This window comes from Triplophysa rosa, linkage group LG25, assembly GCF_024868665.1.
Source record: "Triplophysa rosa linkage group LG25, Trosa_1v2, whole genome shotgun sequence".
Lineage (NCBI taxonomy): Eukaryota > Metazoa > Chordata > Actinopteri > Cypriniformes > Nemacheilidae > Triplophysa > Triplophysa rosa.
The window spans coordinates 13,359,020-13,373,750 of NC_079914.1; the positions used below are offsets into that span (position 1 = coordinate 13,359,020).

At 38.3% G+C, this 14,731-nt stretch overlaps 3 protein-coding genes across 4 annotated transcripts; 1 reads left to right on the forward strand and 2 right to left on the reverse strand.

The window, feature by feature from the left end:
• Positions 1 to 562: 562 nt before the first annotated feature.
• lsm7 (LSM7 homolog, U6 small nuclear RNA and mRNA degradation associated) lies at positions 563 to 2,386 on the reverse strand. Its single transcript, XM_057325640.1, has 4 exons — positions 2,331 to 2,386; positions 2,000 to 2,090; positions 1,644 to 1,715; positions 563 to 1,425 (listed from the first exon to the last, which is right to left on the reverse strand). The coding sequence occupies exons 1-4, from the start codon at positions 2,334 to 2,336 to the stop codon at positions 1,283 to 1,285; spliced, it is 312 nt and encodes a 103-aa protein (XP_057181623.1). The 5' UTR covers positions 2,337 to 2,386; the 3' UTR covers positions 563 to 1,282.
• A 103-nt stretch (positions 2,387 to 2,489) lies between these two features.
• On the forward strand, positions 2,490 to 7,399 carry sass6 (SAS-6 centriolar assembly protein). 2 transcript variants are annotated; one of them, XM_057325638.1, is made up of 17 exons: positions 2,490 to 2,786; positions 2,944 to 3,004; positions 3,137 to 3,216; positions 3,333 to 3,437; positions 3,517 to 3,688; positions 3,772 to 3,849; positions 3,943 to 4,062; positions 4,167 to 4,358; positions 4,439 to 4,633; positions 4,722 to 4,811; positions 4,929 to 5,108; positions 5,184 to 5,265; positions 5,374 to 5,492; positions 5,626 to 5,766; positions 5,946 to 6,025; positions 6,100 to 6,194; positions 6,283 to 7,396. In XM_057325638.1, exons 1-17 carry the CDS (start codon positions 2,722 to 2,724, stop codon positions 6,357 to 6,359), a joined length of 1,932 nt encoding a protein of 643 aa, XP_057181621.1. In that variant the 5' UTR covers positions 2,490 to 2,721; the 3' UTR covers positions 6,360 to 7,396. The 2 variants fall into 2 exon arrangements, with proteins under 2 accessions (XP_057181621.1, XP_057181622.1); XM_057325639.1 differs by lacking the exon at positions 5,626 to 5,766 and having other exon boundaries at positions 6,283 to 7,399.
• Positions 7,400 to 7,601: 202 nt separating this feature from the next.
• Positions 7,602 to 14,482, reverse strand: mfsd14a1 (major facilitator superfamily domain containing 14A 1). The gene is made up of 12 exons (XM_057325628.1): positions 14,204 to 14,482; positions 13,725 to 13,820; positions 13,581 to 13,643; positions 13,376 to 13,503; positions 11,038 to 11,152; positions 10,737 to 10,955; positions 10,543 to 10,656; positions 10,381 to 10,452; positions 10,184 to 10,296; positions 9,526 to 9,623; positions 9,294 to 9,448; positions 7,602 to 9,168 (listed from the first exon to the last, which is right to left on the reverse strand). The coding sequence occupies exons 1-12, from the start codon at positions 14,279 to 14,281 to the stop codon at positions 8,962 to 8,964; spliced, it is 1,458 nt and encodes a 485-aa protein (XP_057181611.1). The 5' UTR covers positions 14,282 to 14,482; the 3' UTR covers positions 7,602 to 8,961.
• Between the last annotated feature and the right edge of the window lie 249 nt (positions 14,483 to 14,731).

A 14,731-nucleotide genomic window follows, 5' to 3' on the forward strand; every position in this document is an offset into this window, starting at 1 on the left:
TTCTTTTGCTTTTTTTACAACATAGGATTAATTCTACTGTGGATTTTTTAATGCAAGAGAGACTTCCGACCACCAGCCTTCCTCGACTGGCCCTGAATAGTATTAAGGATTGGCACAGTTGCAGACAGGGTCTCCACTTACACCTTTAACTTTAACCATCAGTTAACAGACCCTGCACCGCTATAACAGTGTTACCTAATAAAACCCATGCAGAACTGGGTGCCAATGCACACTGATTTAATCTGAAAAGAGCAGAGGCATGGCATACATCACAGTGCAGTGCAATTCATGTTTTTAAAGTATTGCTTTAAAGATCAGAGGGAAGGCTATACTTCTAGTCACCACCTAAGGTTACAAGCAGGTCTTTGTGGTGGTGCTCAGAGGCGTAAATGCCTTATATCACTCGATCTGATAGCCATCGGCCTTCTCTACTCTCTGTGGAAAACCCCTTATGTCCAAGCTTTTAAAAGGCTATAGTAAACGTGTAAGATGTCAGTATACCAGGATGTGCAAAAAAAATAATTTGTGCATTGAAGAGGAAAAATTACAAATGCATTTTGTCGTTTTAATGCTATTAACATTTTTTATTAATAATTAAAATGTATTGCTAATAAGGACTTATAATGCAGAAACCTATTATTTTCAAACATTTTAACTTTGTTCTATTATTAAGACGAAGAAACTGTATTTCAGCCAATATCCTATAAGCAAGTACTTTAAGGCTAAAAGTTAGTTTTCTTAGGTGTAAAAAAAGGAGGGGACATCATCAAAGTAAACAATAATGTTGTCTGAAGGTGTCGGTTGTTGTATTGAAACCTTTCAAAATACAGCTTCATATAGATTATACAGATTCACCTTTAGGATAATCTACTATCAGTGTTACAAATGCTTTTCTAAACAAGTCTGTGGGGAACACCATTTGAAGTACAGTAATAATCGGTTTTGGCTTCTATTAGAAATCAAACCCCAGATGTTTATTAATGTCAAAATTAACAGCAACATTGAAAGAATCAGGGAAACACTACGTGCCTGTTTTCATAAACAGAAAACATTCAACATAAAACAATAGTCAACAGACTCAACACACACAAAAATCAACAATGCATCAGTTTCATAAACTGCAGAAACAAAAACGTTTATCCTGAGTCTAAATACAAAATGACATCACTATCCATTATTTCAAATCAAACAAAAACCAACTGTTTTCTTTAGCAAACATCTACACAGCGCAAGAAAAAAACACACTGCATGGTGTCCGCCTGTGTTTGCGTTAGTGTGCGGTTTATCCATCCTGCTGTTGAATGAAGGGATTTGGAATGGCCTCCATCCCGTCCTGCGGGCAGATCAGAACGACAGACGTCCCTCGACACACGACCAGACCGAGCTGCCGGGTGTCTTCAGTCAGTTTATACTGGTCATCTGGATCTGTATGAAGATAATGAAACACCTTAAATATTTGGATCAAAGTAATTAAATCAAGAAATACTCATGTAGAGGACAAATAACCAATCAAGGGATCTGTCAACATTTGTTATTTAGTATTTATAGTTAATGTTAATATCAACATAATATAACAAAATATAAAACTATTTAAATAACAGGTATATATGTTGTGTTGTTGTAATCTATTTAACTAAATTTACCTCGCATATATTCAATGGTGCCATCCAACACAAGATTTAACAGTGGGTCAAAGCCTTTCAAGACACCGCTTGCTGAAACAAATAACAAATAAAGCTGTGCCTTCATTGATTCCCAAACTACCGAGGGGGACATACCTGGGGTCTGGTTCTTTTCAAGATATATATATATGCCTAAACCGACTGAACCCATATTTTGGCATTCAACGTTTAACTTGACAAGTAGTAGTTAGATGACATAATTTAACTTAAAAATATAAAGACTTTTATTATCAAGAGTTTTCTTGAAATTTGACTATAGACATAATACCAAGTCAGTCCATTGTAAATGCTGTTTAAATAAAACAATTGTTCCTCACCTTCACGACCTCCTTGAAACTTCACTCTGATATGTTTGTCGATATATTTCGACAAATCAAATATACTTTCCTTCTTTTTCTTATCTTTATCCTAAAAGGCAAAACCACAGATCATGTATATGCATGCAGCCTATAACACGGACCGGTCGTTACAATGGTGCTAACCGGAAAATCAGCAACAAATCAAAACCACAATACCCAGCAAACTTTAATGTGTGAATATCGCACGTGTTCGGCGTGCATGCACAACATAGTATCGTGTTTACATTTTTGTTTAAAAACGCCATGTGGTCATAAAAACACGTATAAAGTGAACGCTTTAGCTACTCACCGCCATGTTCAAAACCTCTCTACGCCCCGCCCCCTCTAGGTTAACCTTTGACGCCTGACTCTCCACCAATCAAAACCTCTCTCGGTGAACTCAGGCAGAATATATTTTTAATTATATTACATTTAAACAAACACACGTATGTATTAACACACGTATACGCGTTTAAGAATATTCGTAGTTGTTGTTGAAATAAACCAAGCTTAAAATATTTAGATAAACGAATTAGTTTGATAAGGCTGCTGTGATCGGTACTTCCGGTGAGAAACGGAGAAACGCGGGAGCGGAGCGCCAAAAAACAAACCAACAAATGATTCATCCAACAACACAAAACGCGAATAAACTGCGTTTTATATAATTATATTCGCTTTTAAAGTTATTCCATGATCGGAAAATGACGGAGTTGCTTTTTAACAAGAGGTTACACGTGCTGGTGAAGAATAAAGACACAGACGAGAGGTAAAAACGGCCTTTATATGTGTAGTTTGAATATAAATAAAAACACAAATTTTGTTTAAGTTCTTTCTTGTTTATTTTTGTAAATATTCTGATATTGTGTTTTGGACATCATAAAAGCTTTATTTGTCTTTATATATGCTGGTTTTACTTCATACAGGCGTTCAGTCATTCGCATCAGTATTGAACTGCAGTCAACATCAAATCCAGTTCATAGAAAGGTGCGAAAATATCATGTTTATGTATTGTTTTGAGTGTTATTTTTGGTATATAATACAATTACTTTAATTGTTACTTATTAACAAGAACAATATTTGTGTTGGTCTGTCTTGTTTCTTATGTTTGTTAAACAGGATTTAGTTGTAAGGCTGACAGATGATACTGATCTATACTTTCTATACAACCTTGTCATATCAGAAGAGGATTTTCAAAGGTACTTTGATCTGATCTTATATTTTTATATAATAATGCGTTATATTACTTGTTAACTATAATATGTTGTGTATGATGCTTTCATTGTCAATCATCTTTATTCTCTTCCTATGGCAGTTTAAAAGTACAACAGGGTCTGTTAATAGACTTCACATCATTCCCTCAAAAATTCATAGACCTGCTTGAGCAGTGTATCTCTGAACAGGACAAGGACAGCCCACGGTAAGAAAATATCATCATCCACGTAAATCTCTCAATGCATGTCAGCTGTAAAACTCGAGTTTCTTTCTCTCTGTCTAAGGTTTCTGTTGCAGCTCACGTCAGCTTCATCAGCGTTTGATCACAGTCCCTCCAACCTTAACATTGTTGAGACGAACGCGTTTAAACACCTCACACATCTTTCTCTGAAACTGCTTCCTGGATCTGATACAGACATTAAGAAATATCTGGCCGCCTGTCTTTCCACTTTAAAGGTAAAACACATTCGATACATTGAGCATAAATAGTCCATTTAACATGATGATTTGAACACGTAAAAATGAATCTGGGATTGCAGGAGGAAAAACACCTGTTGGATCAGAAGTTGAGGAAGACTGAGGAAGATCTGACTAGGCAGCTCAATTATGCACAACAAGTGAGGATTTTTCATTCGTGTATATCCATATAACATATAGACAAAAATAACAAAATGAAGACTTATTATTTGGCATACGTTTTCTATTCCCAGACCCTGTCTGAGAAAAGTCGTGAGCTGGATAAACTCCGATCCGAATGGATGTCACAAACGACCTCGGTGTCCAGCAGACACATGCAAGATCTCACAGCTGAGCGTGAAAAAGCTCTGGAGGTAACTCCACAGTCAAATGGTTGACTTATATTGGTGGAACTATTGAATAAACAAAACTTGACAACACGTCAGGCTTTATCACATTGATCGTGTTTACTCCGCAGACGCAAACCCGCCTGCAACAACAGAACGAACAGTTACGCCAAGAGCTCGAGTCGGCCCATCACAAAAGCACCCAGGAGTTCCAGAGCAGAGTCCTTGAGCTGGAAACCAGCAACAGAGACCTCATCGAAAAGAAATACAAGAGCGACTCCACCATCCGAGATCTGAAGGCCAAACTGGCGAGTTTGGAAGAGGTGATTTGTCATGGAAAAAACAAGCTTGTGAAATCAAAAATCATAACAGGACGGTGCTGTAACGTCGGTGATTTGTTCAGGAGTGTCAGCGGTCGAAGCAGCAGGTTCTGTCCTTGAGGAGGGAGAACAGCGCACTTGACACAGAGTGTCACGAGAAGGAGCGTCTTGTCAACCAACTCCAGACGCGAGTGGCCGTCTTTGAGCAGGAGAACAAAGATAAAGACCAGCTCGTGCTGCGCACCAAAGAAGTGATGGAAGCGACGCAACAGCAGAAGGTCCGTCTGTCTCTCCTTCGATCTATCAGTAAACGTCAAGAAAGGGTTAATGTCTCATATGCAGGCTAACCTTTTGTTTCTCTGATAGAACTCGGTTGAGGGAAATGTTGAAAGCAAGCAACTGCAGATCGGCAAGTTGGAGGCCACTGTGAAATCTCTGTCTGAGGAACTCATCAAGGTTTGTCAACTTTCTAGGTAACTAGGTTACGTCAACCCGTAACTAGGTTACGTCAACCCGTAAGCTAGAATCATCTTTCTGAGTCGGCCTGGGATCAAATGCAAGCTGGTGTTACAGGCAAACGGGATCATCAAGAAGCTCCAGGGTGATCTGAAGGCTCTGGTGGGGAAGATCAAGGTGAAGAACACGGTGACGGTGTCCCAGGAGAAGGTCCTGCAGGAGACCACGGAAAAACTGCAGAGGGGCCAGCAAGAGCTTCAGGAGACTCAGCAACGACTCAAGCAGAAGGAAGAGGAGGTGGACTGTTTGTTCCCATCGCATGACTGAGGTTACAAAATTCGAATAAGCAATTAACCCTCTTTCTGTTTTTAGGCAGCAAAATTGAAGGAGCAGTTGGAAGCTACGGTTCAGAAACTGGACGAGAGCAGGGAGGTGCTGAGAACCAATGAGAACGGTGAGGTTATAGAATCGACATTAAAGAACCGATTAAGTTGCATATCTGCAATTCATTGTGGTGTCTTCAAACCACTTCTTGATCTTGGTTTGCTTTTTTATACCTCAGTGATAACTTGGTTGAACAAGCAACTGAACGAGAACCAGCTCTCTCGGAAACAAGAAGCTCTTGGAATGTTTGAGACGCCTGCGCCAGGGTTGAGAACAGGAAGTGTGTCTCACAATCTGGTAATTTGTTTAATGACTTCATTTAGAGTGAATACAAGTTTTGGGGTGTAGATGTAGTGTAGATAGAAGTCGTACAATCTGTCAGATTTGGTGTGTGACTGATCAATGATGTAGACGTTCTTTTCCTCTGTAGCTTGATAGCAAAGGCTTCCCCTCATCTTTGGGACAGGGTTTCCCCATCACCTCTACAATAAACTCCAAATATCCTCTTTCCTGCGTGAGCTCGGGGCCTCGCTCTGTACTGACAATGCACAATCAGACGGCTGGACCAAAGGCAGGCCTCGTCTTTCTTCTCTTTCTAATACTAATCTTGTTTGATCGGAACCAATCTTTTGAAAATTGGATTTCATGTTCTTTCGTTCTGCCTATTAAACTAAACTGGTTTGACTCTGGTTCCGACTGCTAGTGTGAACACAACTTGTGGAGTACTTAGAATTCTCTTTTTTTTATTAGGTCCAATTTAATCCCATGAATGCCAAGTCTTCAACAGAAGTGGGGAGCACACAGCAACCACAACCTTCAAATAAAGAGAAGTGAGTTTATTTTCGATTTAGTTTCGTTATTTTTGTAGTTTCACCGGTCTCACCTGTATTCCTGAACTTAACAGCGGAGAACCTGTTGGTTTGGACTCGAAGTACTTTGAGAGAAGAGACAACAGCATACCTCTCCGTGGTCTCCTACCCAGCATGCATCTGAATCGAGGTAAACTACAAATAAAACTTTGTAATTGCTACTCTCACTAGACCTTGAAGGATTTTTTAATGGGTACAAATATCGGCCTCATCTGCAGAAGCACAGAAGCCCTTAAACGCAGCTGGCGTAAAACCAACACCACCGTCTGCCGGCTCTGCGTACTTTCCGGGATGACGAAGATTGGGTTTTATATGGACGTCACTTCCATCACTACGCGGTCTGTGTGGACCACAATGGACAATATATCGTTTAATTTCTTGTTTGTGTTTAAAAATGTTCAATTATTTATTAAACCAGATTTATTTTAAACTTATTTCTATGTTGATCTGTTTACAAACACATACAGCTTGCTGTGAGATTTTAAACTGAAGAGCTTGGAATTTAACTTGTAATGGTGCTAAATCTGTCATTTTAAAACTGCGGTGCCTACAAACCTCTCGTATAGTCTTCAGCTTGTGCCATACAAAAATAATTTCAGGATAAATTGACTTTTGTATGTTGTAAGAGCTGCCATTTTGTATTCTCAGACCCAGATGTAACTTTATTGAAGTTTGAGTCTTGAAGTGACTTTGGTTGGCAAATGGCTGTATAAACATGTACATAATTGTTGTCACTGTGTGTACATATTTTTGGTTTAATGGTTTAGTACTTCTGTTTGATCATGAACCGGTCTTTCTGGCTGTTTGCCAATAGCCAACACTTTTGGGACAAAAATAAATAAACTTGAAGTCAGTTTGTAATAATAAAGTGTTTGTTGTGCAGTTTTTATATCATATGAAAAAACAACAATAGTGTAAAATAATAGTGGTGTCATGGTATTTGTCTTACTAAGACAATATAACTAAAATTTTAAATGAGTAAATGTTTTTAAAATGGGTTGTACAAGGGGCCAAAATTGTAAATATCTACTGAACATCATTTTAAAACATGTTCTTATTTTTATACAAAGGTATTTTCCAGAATTGTTTATTTGTATAATTTGTTGTCTTTTTATTCACTGTAGTTCCCTTTATCATCTAACTGATCTTAGTAACAGTATTCTTTATAAAGCGTTCATAAAACAAGAATTATTTGTGAATGAAGTATTTGTAGTGTGCAGGGCATTTTCCTTTTGTTTTTTTTTTTCATTCCAATTTTATAAGTAATAAGACTTAAGTATTTTTAAGATTGCATCTATATAAAAGAAAGCTATTACAAATCCTTCATCCCCCTTTTTAATTAATAAAAAATTGCCACAAAGGGAAATGATGTATTTTTGGTCTCATTGTCAATTTACTGATTAAATATCTGTTGACAAATGTTTTATTTTTGTGTCGTCTATTATATGTGTATTACTTGTATGTGCTGCTAAACTAAGATCTGTTTGACTCATTTCACTTAAACTCAAAGATTAAAGTACAAACACCCGTATCGCGCTTACATCAAAATATTCAACTTTTATTGAAATGCATGTTTGTGGCATATTTACATTGTTCAGTCAAAACAATCCATCATATGTTAAAATATTAGAATGAAGACAGCACAACAGAACGTAAAAAATAGCACACTGTATCTTGAGACGAAGGGAAATATATTACAGGAACTCGTAAATATCCAAAGCACTCAACTAATATGAACTCTCCAATAAAATGTCAATTTGGTCAAACGTCTTTAAAACAAACTGTTCATCCGTGTCTTAACAAAATGAAATACAGAAAGGCCACTGGCAAATTTCACCTCCTTTTCTCGCAAACGCACTTCTGTCGGTTGGCATTTTTTAAGTTTTATTTACGCAAACGAAAATAGTTTTCAAAAGATAACCGCGAGGCTGAAATGAATCCAGACTGAGAGACAATGCATTCTTGATCTACGAATGTAGTAAGAGTCTTACGAGACGTCCGATGTATCAAATTTGTATCTGATCCTCTTACATTTTCGAATTCCCATCAACAATGCGTCGTAAGCTGGGGAAGGCACCATTGTTTTTAAGTGGTATGAAAAAACAAGCATCAGTTAAATATATGAGCAACAAACGATATGAAGCTATACCACGATCATTCCATTGTGACGTTGAAAGTCTGAACCGTCAAGTTAAGGCCGTTCATGATGAAGCGCTGGAAATCTGTCCAATCACCAGTTGTGTTCCCTAACAAACTTCGCAGCAAAATCACTTGTTTAAGATCATTGGGCCGTGAGCGTCAACCACATGTTCCATAAACTATTTTTTGTCAACATTTACAAACAACTTTTCCAGTAGCTTGTATTTGTCTTTTTACAATTGCACAAATTTCGCTCAAATTCTGGCAGATGTTTTGAAGACAATATTAAATTCGCTTTAGTTTCGCTAAAATTAGTTTCGCTTGTACGTGAAGACACGTTTTGCGATGCCGCTCGACCCTTCTAATCGGGAAACACGCTGTTTTCCGAGACGTTCCTGACCAGGTTAATGTCCCTGAGTGAGTAATGGTAATGAAGAACTACAACAAGTCAGAAAGCAAGGTAAAAAAGAAAGAAAAGGCAAAACCAAATAAAAGAATAAATACAAGCCATAGCAATAGTGCCTTTAGACAGAACCGTCATTAAATATATGTTCTTCTATACACATTTCTTTAAAAAGTGGTGCTCTATTCACGACACTAATCCGAGATCTTCCATCCCGAAAGAAATATTTTGGTATATTTCAATGAAATGATTGGATCTCCAAGCAAGGACTGACTTCTAATATTTCTGATATAGCTTTACGATTCAATATACAACAGCTTCCATGCGTAGCTCTTTCCTCGGACCCGTACTCGAATCACACGTTAGTGTCCTGTAAGAGGGGCTCTTTGGCCTCTCCGGGCGGGTGGGGGCTATGCGGGTGCCCGTGGGGCGACGTGTGCTTTTTCCAGCTTCCCGCACGAGCGCCCATATGGGGGTGTTCGGGAATGAAGAGCGCCACCAGGAGCGCTAGCAGCACAGAACACGCGCCGAAGAGGAACGGCGGTCCCGGGATTATTGCGCTCTGTTGGGGAAAAGCACGAAAAAAGAAACGCATAACATGAAGCCAAAGTGTTTTCAAAACCATAAATAGCGAGTGAACCAGATTTAACTCTTCAGTTTAACATCAACACAATCATGTACATTAACCTGTTGGTGACGATCGTGATGGTGCTGCACATCCGGTTCTTTCTCTGGAACCTGGTCCAGCTCGACATGAAAGATGTAGAAGATGAAACCGTAAAGGGCCGGACCCAAACCGTTACACAGTCCACGGATGCCCGTGACCATACCCTGACCCACGCCTGTGGAAATGAGAGAAAGATGTTTAGCGACCTGGTTTGGTTTGAAACGCGTAACTCAGATCAAATAAAAAAGTGACCTTGCTGATCCGGATCGGCCGTGCGGGAGATCAGGGCACTCACAGCGGGAAAAGTGATACTGGACATGGCGGCCACAGCTCCTGCTGCCCACATCATCCTAGAAAATTGTAAATGATCGTGTAAAAATGTAATCGGAGGCAGTCAAGTTAATAAAGGAAAATGAAAAACTGAACTAAAAGTAAAAGTGAAATACTAAAAACAAACATATGTATGCAAATTAAATAATATATTAATAAAATAAAATGACAAAAGCACATAACAAAATTGGTCAAATTAAACTAAGATTAAATAATAAACTAATAATTAAATAATAAAATGATCAAAGCAAATAACAAAATCAAAATTAAATAATAAACTAATTATTGAATGATCAATTAAAAAATGACAAAAGCACTCAACAAAATTGGTATAAACTTAAACTAAAATTAAATGAAAACGTTTGTAATTAAATGATAAATAATAAAATGAGACAAGCACATAACAAATTAGGTAAAAAATAAACTTAAATATTAAATTATTAATTAAATGGTAAATAATAAAATGTCAAAATCACATAACCAAAACAAAAAATTTACTAAAATGAACATAAAAATATTTAAAATACAAGCAAATAAAAAAGCAAATAAAAAAACCACAATAACACAAATTAAGACTTACCATGGCTCAGATCCGAACCCGTACCAAGCGAGCTGTAAAATCTGGAACCCCAATCCCAGCAAAATTGTGTTCTTGTTCCCAATAGAACGCATGAGTAAACTTAACACTACAGTCTGCAGGTACAGAGAAACACAAATTATACAACATTTACCACCGTATACCCTTCATGAGTATAAATCGACCTGAAACGTACTGACCTGAGCAACAATAGAGAGCAACCCGAGAACAGCAATAAACGCTGCAACAGTTTCAGGGGAAAATCCCATAATCTGAACGACAAACACAAAACAACTTTATGGCCTTTTGTGTAGAGATTTTCACAGACTTGATTCACAAAGTAAAACTTGGCGTTGACGGACCTGTTGCAGATAGAGAAAGAAACTTGAATACTGTCCAGCCTCAGGCAGGTAAGACAGAAACACTGTGATACAGATGAGGAGAACCGTCGAGTCCTGGCCCACCTTCCTCAGAGACTGCAAAGAAACGGAGAACATTGCATAAAACAAAAAACTGTTTGTGATCGCGATACACACGAGCAGAAAAATCAACTCACTGCGAAAGGATCCGCTTGCTCCCATGAGATCGGAGCGCCCCAGGACGCCGGTCTCATTTTCTCGGGGAGCGACTCGGGCACGGCCACCAGGATGAAGCAGATGTCCAGCATGGCGATAGCAGAAGCCAAAACCACAACCAGACTGTCTCCATAGACCTGGCTGAGATACGCTCCGATCGCCGGGCTTGTCACGAGACTCGCCGCAAATGTGGCGGAAACCTTTTAGGACGACGACAGAAGCATTAACGTACGAAGAGATGGAGATTCAACGGCGAAGGTTTTTCGGGTCGTTCATACACACCATGCCGTAAGCCATGCTGCGTTCATGTTCCTGGGTGATGTCGGCCACGTAGGCAAAAATAACCGAGAAGGTAACGGCGAACACTCCGGATACAGATATGACGGCGAAATACCACCTGAAATACAATATTTCCAACAAAATTTTAAAAAGAAGACTTCAAATCAGTCAAATTAAATCTTTGTTCACTGTAAAAAAAGTGAACTGATTTTTACAGATTTTTCACGTATAATGTAAAAAACTGTAATTTTACAGAAAAATTCTTGTATTTACAGATTTCTCACAAATTTTTGAAATGCGGTCAAAAAAACATCAAATTACAGAAAAAGACTGCAAATTTGAGTAGCCCCAGAGTGCAGGCTGGACGATGGGGCGGGGCAACACATTTGGAAGGAGCGACACATGTCCCCCCACCCACTTCACCTTTCATTGGTTCATGATCAGAAGGAGCTTATTGGTATAGAGAAGTGTGATGCTATTACAGCTTATTGGTTAAAAGAAGCATGATGACAGTACAAGACAAGTAGAGTAAAAAATTGTTCTATTTATTTAACTTGATATTTTAACGTTTACCATGATGTTCGAGAATTTAATGTGGCGTAGCCTAGTTACTTAAAAAACACTGCCTCCGAAGACAATGCGTGACAGGGCAGCAAGGCAACAAGCTTTCGGACGCAGCTCATACCACAGTGTCTCTTAACCTACACAATTAAAATGTTCTTTGTTTTTTCCACTTTAGAAAATGTCATCTACTGATTAACTGTATCTCCAACAAGAAGCACCACACCATTTAAACCAGAGAAGAATATGTTTTTATCTATTAATTACTGTGCCCGTTTTGTAATTTTACAAACAGTGTCACATGTGGTACAGATCCACATGCGTGGATGAAATTTGGAAACTGTACAAATAGAACGCGGGTTTTGTAGCCTGTTTGGAAATAACACATCTGTAAACGACGGAGAAAACATCACCTTCTTTAACATTTTACACCCGTTTTTTCACATTACTCCTATTTAAGGCAAGGACATTACATTTATTGACAACACTGTGACCGTATGCTGTGTCTATTAATAATGTGCGTTGTTATAAAACCGTAAACCATTTACATTTTTTACATTTAAATTGATGCATTTAGCAGAATCCATAACTTATCCAAGCTAAACGTTTTTATCAGTTTGTGTGCTCATGGAATCGAACCCACCATCTTTTGCTCAACCACTGTGCCACAGGAAATCCTGTTAACTATGTATGAACAACATATCCTGCAATATCAGCGTTATTCATTATGTACATCACAAGGAATATAATAATAATTTCCATCTCCCCCGATTTCAATTCTGAATCTCTTTATTTGTGTATCATAACTTACAGTATTGAGCAAAAACTGAAGTTTGGCTAGACACAGAAGCAGAAGTTGCTGTCAAATGCAGATTCCTAGATGGAGAACATATGAAGAGTTTGGAAGTCCGTTTTTAAATGTCAAAAATCATGTTTTTTATTGTGCATTCCAATTAATATCAATCAAACTGCAGTTGGTTTGTTTTGATTTAAGCCATACTAACTCAAAAATACAGCTAACTAACACAATAAAAACATGATAACATAATAAAAAACATGATTTTTTTTTTTTTAAACGGAGACTCATCATATATACACACTGCTCTAGTATCACTTTCGTTGCGGTATCTCATTGATATAACCAGAGCACTGTTTGTGTTCGTGCTCGTGCGTATGAATTTATTTAATGTTTGCTAGGAACCCAAACTTTGATTTATTGTTCACATTTCTACTAAATGGAACTTTCCATATATTATTGTTATTACGTTGTTTATTGTCGCTGATGTCTAATTCTTCGTTTCAACCCGTCCAAAGCGTCACACTTGTCTAAACCAATAAGCTGTTCCTAATCATGAACCAATGAAAGTTGAAGTTGGCGGGGCGGGGGGGCGACACATGTCGTTCCGCCTAATGTGTCGTACGGCCCCCTCGTCCAAACTGCACTCTGGGGTACTTGGCAAATTTACAAGAAAAACATGAAAAATATTTTACAGGGGGAAAAATGGTTATTTTACAGCATATTTCTGTTTTCATTTTTTTAACATAAAACTTGTTATACAATAAACAACTTTTACTATAAGTTTTAACTAAAACTTGTATGTGAATTAATAAAAAACTGTCACTGAAACTGAAATTAACAGAAATAATCAAGAGAATTAAGAACGCAACAAGAAAACTTAAAGCCGCATAGCATCAAATTAAAAAGGTCACATGGCGGCTGCTCAACCAATAGGATCAAACAACTGTCATATCATTCAAATAAAAATCATTTATCACATACCAAGGGCTGATCTTCATAAGAGGAATAGGAGCACAGGTGAAGAACACGGTGAGAAGAAGAAACGACTTTCTTCCCCAAACATCCGACAGAGCACCAATGAGAGGAGCGCTTAAAAACGACAGCAGACCCTGCGGACAGAGGCACAGACGTCAATGCTTCACAATCAGACGGAAGAGTATTAAAACAAAAGAATCACAGCACGCACCTTCACTCCCTGAATCAAGCCGTTCATGAGAAACGTGTGTTTGGGAAACGTTTCGTGGAGGGCCTGCGAACGCAGAAAACATACGAGTTGAGTGACGTCCATGTGACCTTTAATAAACCTATTTATTATCAAAGTTAAACTTACTCCCAAAGTAGGTGCTGTCAGCAAACCCCACGCGAAGAACTCCAGGAATATGACGATAACTGCATGATAAACGCTAGGAGCGCCGAAACCTTGAGGCTGAAGAGAGAGACGCCACATTACATTGAATCCCATTGACTTCCATTGTATGGACACAAACAAAACCACCGAGACATTTCTCAAAATATCTTCTTTTGTGTTCTACATAAGAAGAACTCATATAGGTGTTTTGAACAACATGAGGGTGAATAAACAATTGACAGAATTTTTATTTTGTGTGTGTACTGTCCCTTTAAATCGACGTGAAGAATCTAATGGTTACATAGAGGAAACCCAATGACAGGTGATGTTATACATCATCTAATGTTAAATCATCGCATCCGCGTTTTTAAACACGACCAAATAACGATGTTTATACTAACATACGACGTTTTCCGTTTATGTACGTTAAAGGCGGTGATATATAAGGAGCGGACACTCACCGCTCCTCCATCCTTGATGATGATTTTCTTCGCCAGCAACAAACTGCGATTCACCCGCTTCTTCTTTTTCTGGGTCATATTATCATCCTAGTCGCTCGCGCTAGGGTCAGATCGCGGCGATTTTAACGGAAGCGCATGTGTGTGGGTGTGGAGCGGGAAGAGATGAAGGGAAGATGGGGGAATCTCGCGAATATCGTAGCTGTTTTTCGTCCATTCAGTTTAGGGTGATGTACACAGTCGCCATCTTCCCCAGCTCGAGCGCGTGGTGTGCGTCATGACGTCGGAATCATTCGATTCGGCCTGGCCACGCCCACACACAGTGCGCTCACACGTGGTCGATATGGGAAAACAGCGCAACCTTTTTTTTTTAGCAAAATGCTATTTACATATTTTTTTTTACTTTTTACACAGCATGACACCTTTTATTTTTAAGTTATTTATAATGTAATTCGAAATTTTTATAATTATAAAATATTTATATTATTTTATATTTTTCATTAAAAACGTTGATATTTAAATATTTAACTC

What these genes read in the sequence shown, in the direction of transcription:
- mfsd14a1 (XM_057325628.1), bottom strand. Translation starts at nt 14,281, where the DNA reads ATGACCCAGAAAAAGAAGAAGCGGGTGAATCGCAGTTTGTTGCTGGCG. An exon ending in GCAGCATGGCTTACGGCATG is followed by an intron (nt 10,956 to 11,037) that starts GTGTGTATGAAC and finishes TCGTCCTAAAAG; the next exon opens with GTTTCCGCCACATTTGCGGC. An exon ending in TCTTTCTCTATCTGCAACAG is followed by an intron (nt 10,453 to 10,542) that starts GTCCGTCAACGC and finishes TTTGTCGTTCAG; the next exon opens with ATTATGGGATTTTCCCCTGA.
- sass6 (XM_057325638.1), top strand. Translation starts at nt 2,722, where the DNA reads ATGACGGAGTTGCTTTTTAACAAGAGGTTACACGTGCTGGTGAAGAAT. An exon ending in TGTCTGAGGAACTCATCAAG is followed by an intron (nt 4,812 to 4,928) that starts GTTTGTCAACTT and finishes CTGGTGTTACAG; the next exon opens with GCAAACGGGATCATCAAGAA. An exon ending in CAGCATGCATCTGAATCGAG is followed by an intron (nt 6,195 to 6,282) that starts GTAAACTACAAA and finishes CCTCATCTGCAG; the next exon opens with AAGCACAGAAGCCCTTAAAC.
- lsm7 (XM_057325640.1), bottom strand. An exon ending in GTTTCAAGGAGGTCGTGAAG is followed by an intron (nt 1,716 to 1,999) that starts GTGAGGAACAAT and finishes TATTTGTTTCAG; the next exon opens with CAAGCGGTGTCTTGAAAGGC. An exon ending in CACCATTGAATATATGCGAG is followed by an intron (nt 1,426 to 1,643) that starts GTAAATTTAGTT and finishes ATCTTCATACAG; the next exon opens with ATCCAGATGACCAGTATAAA.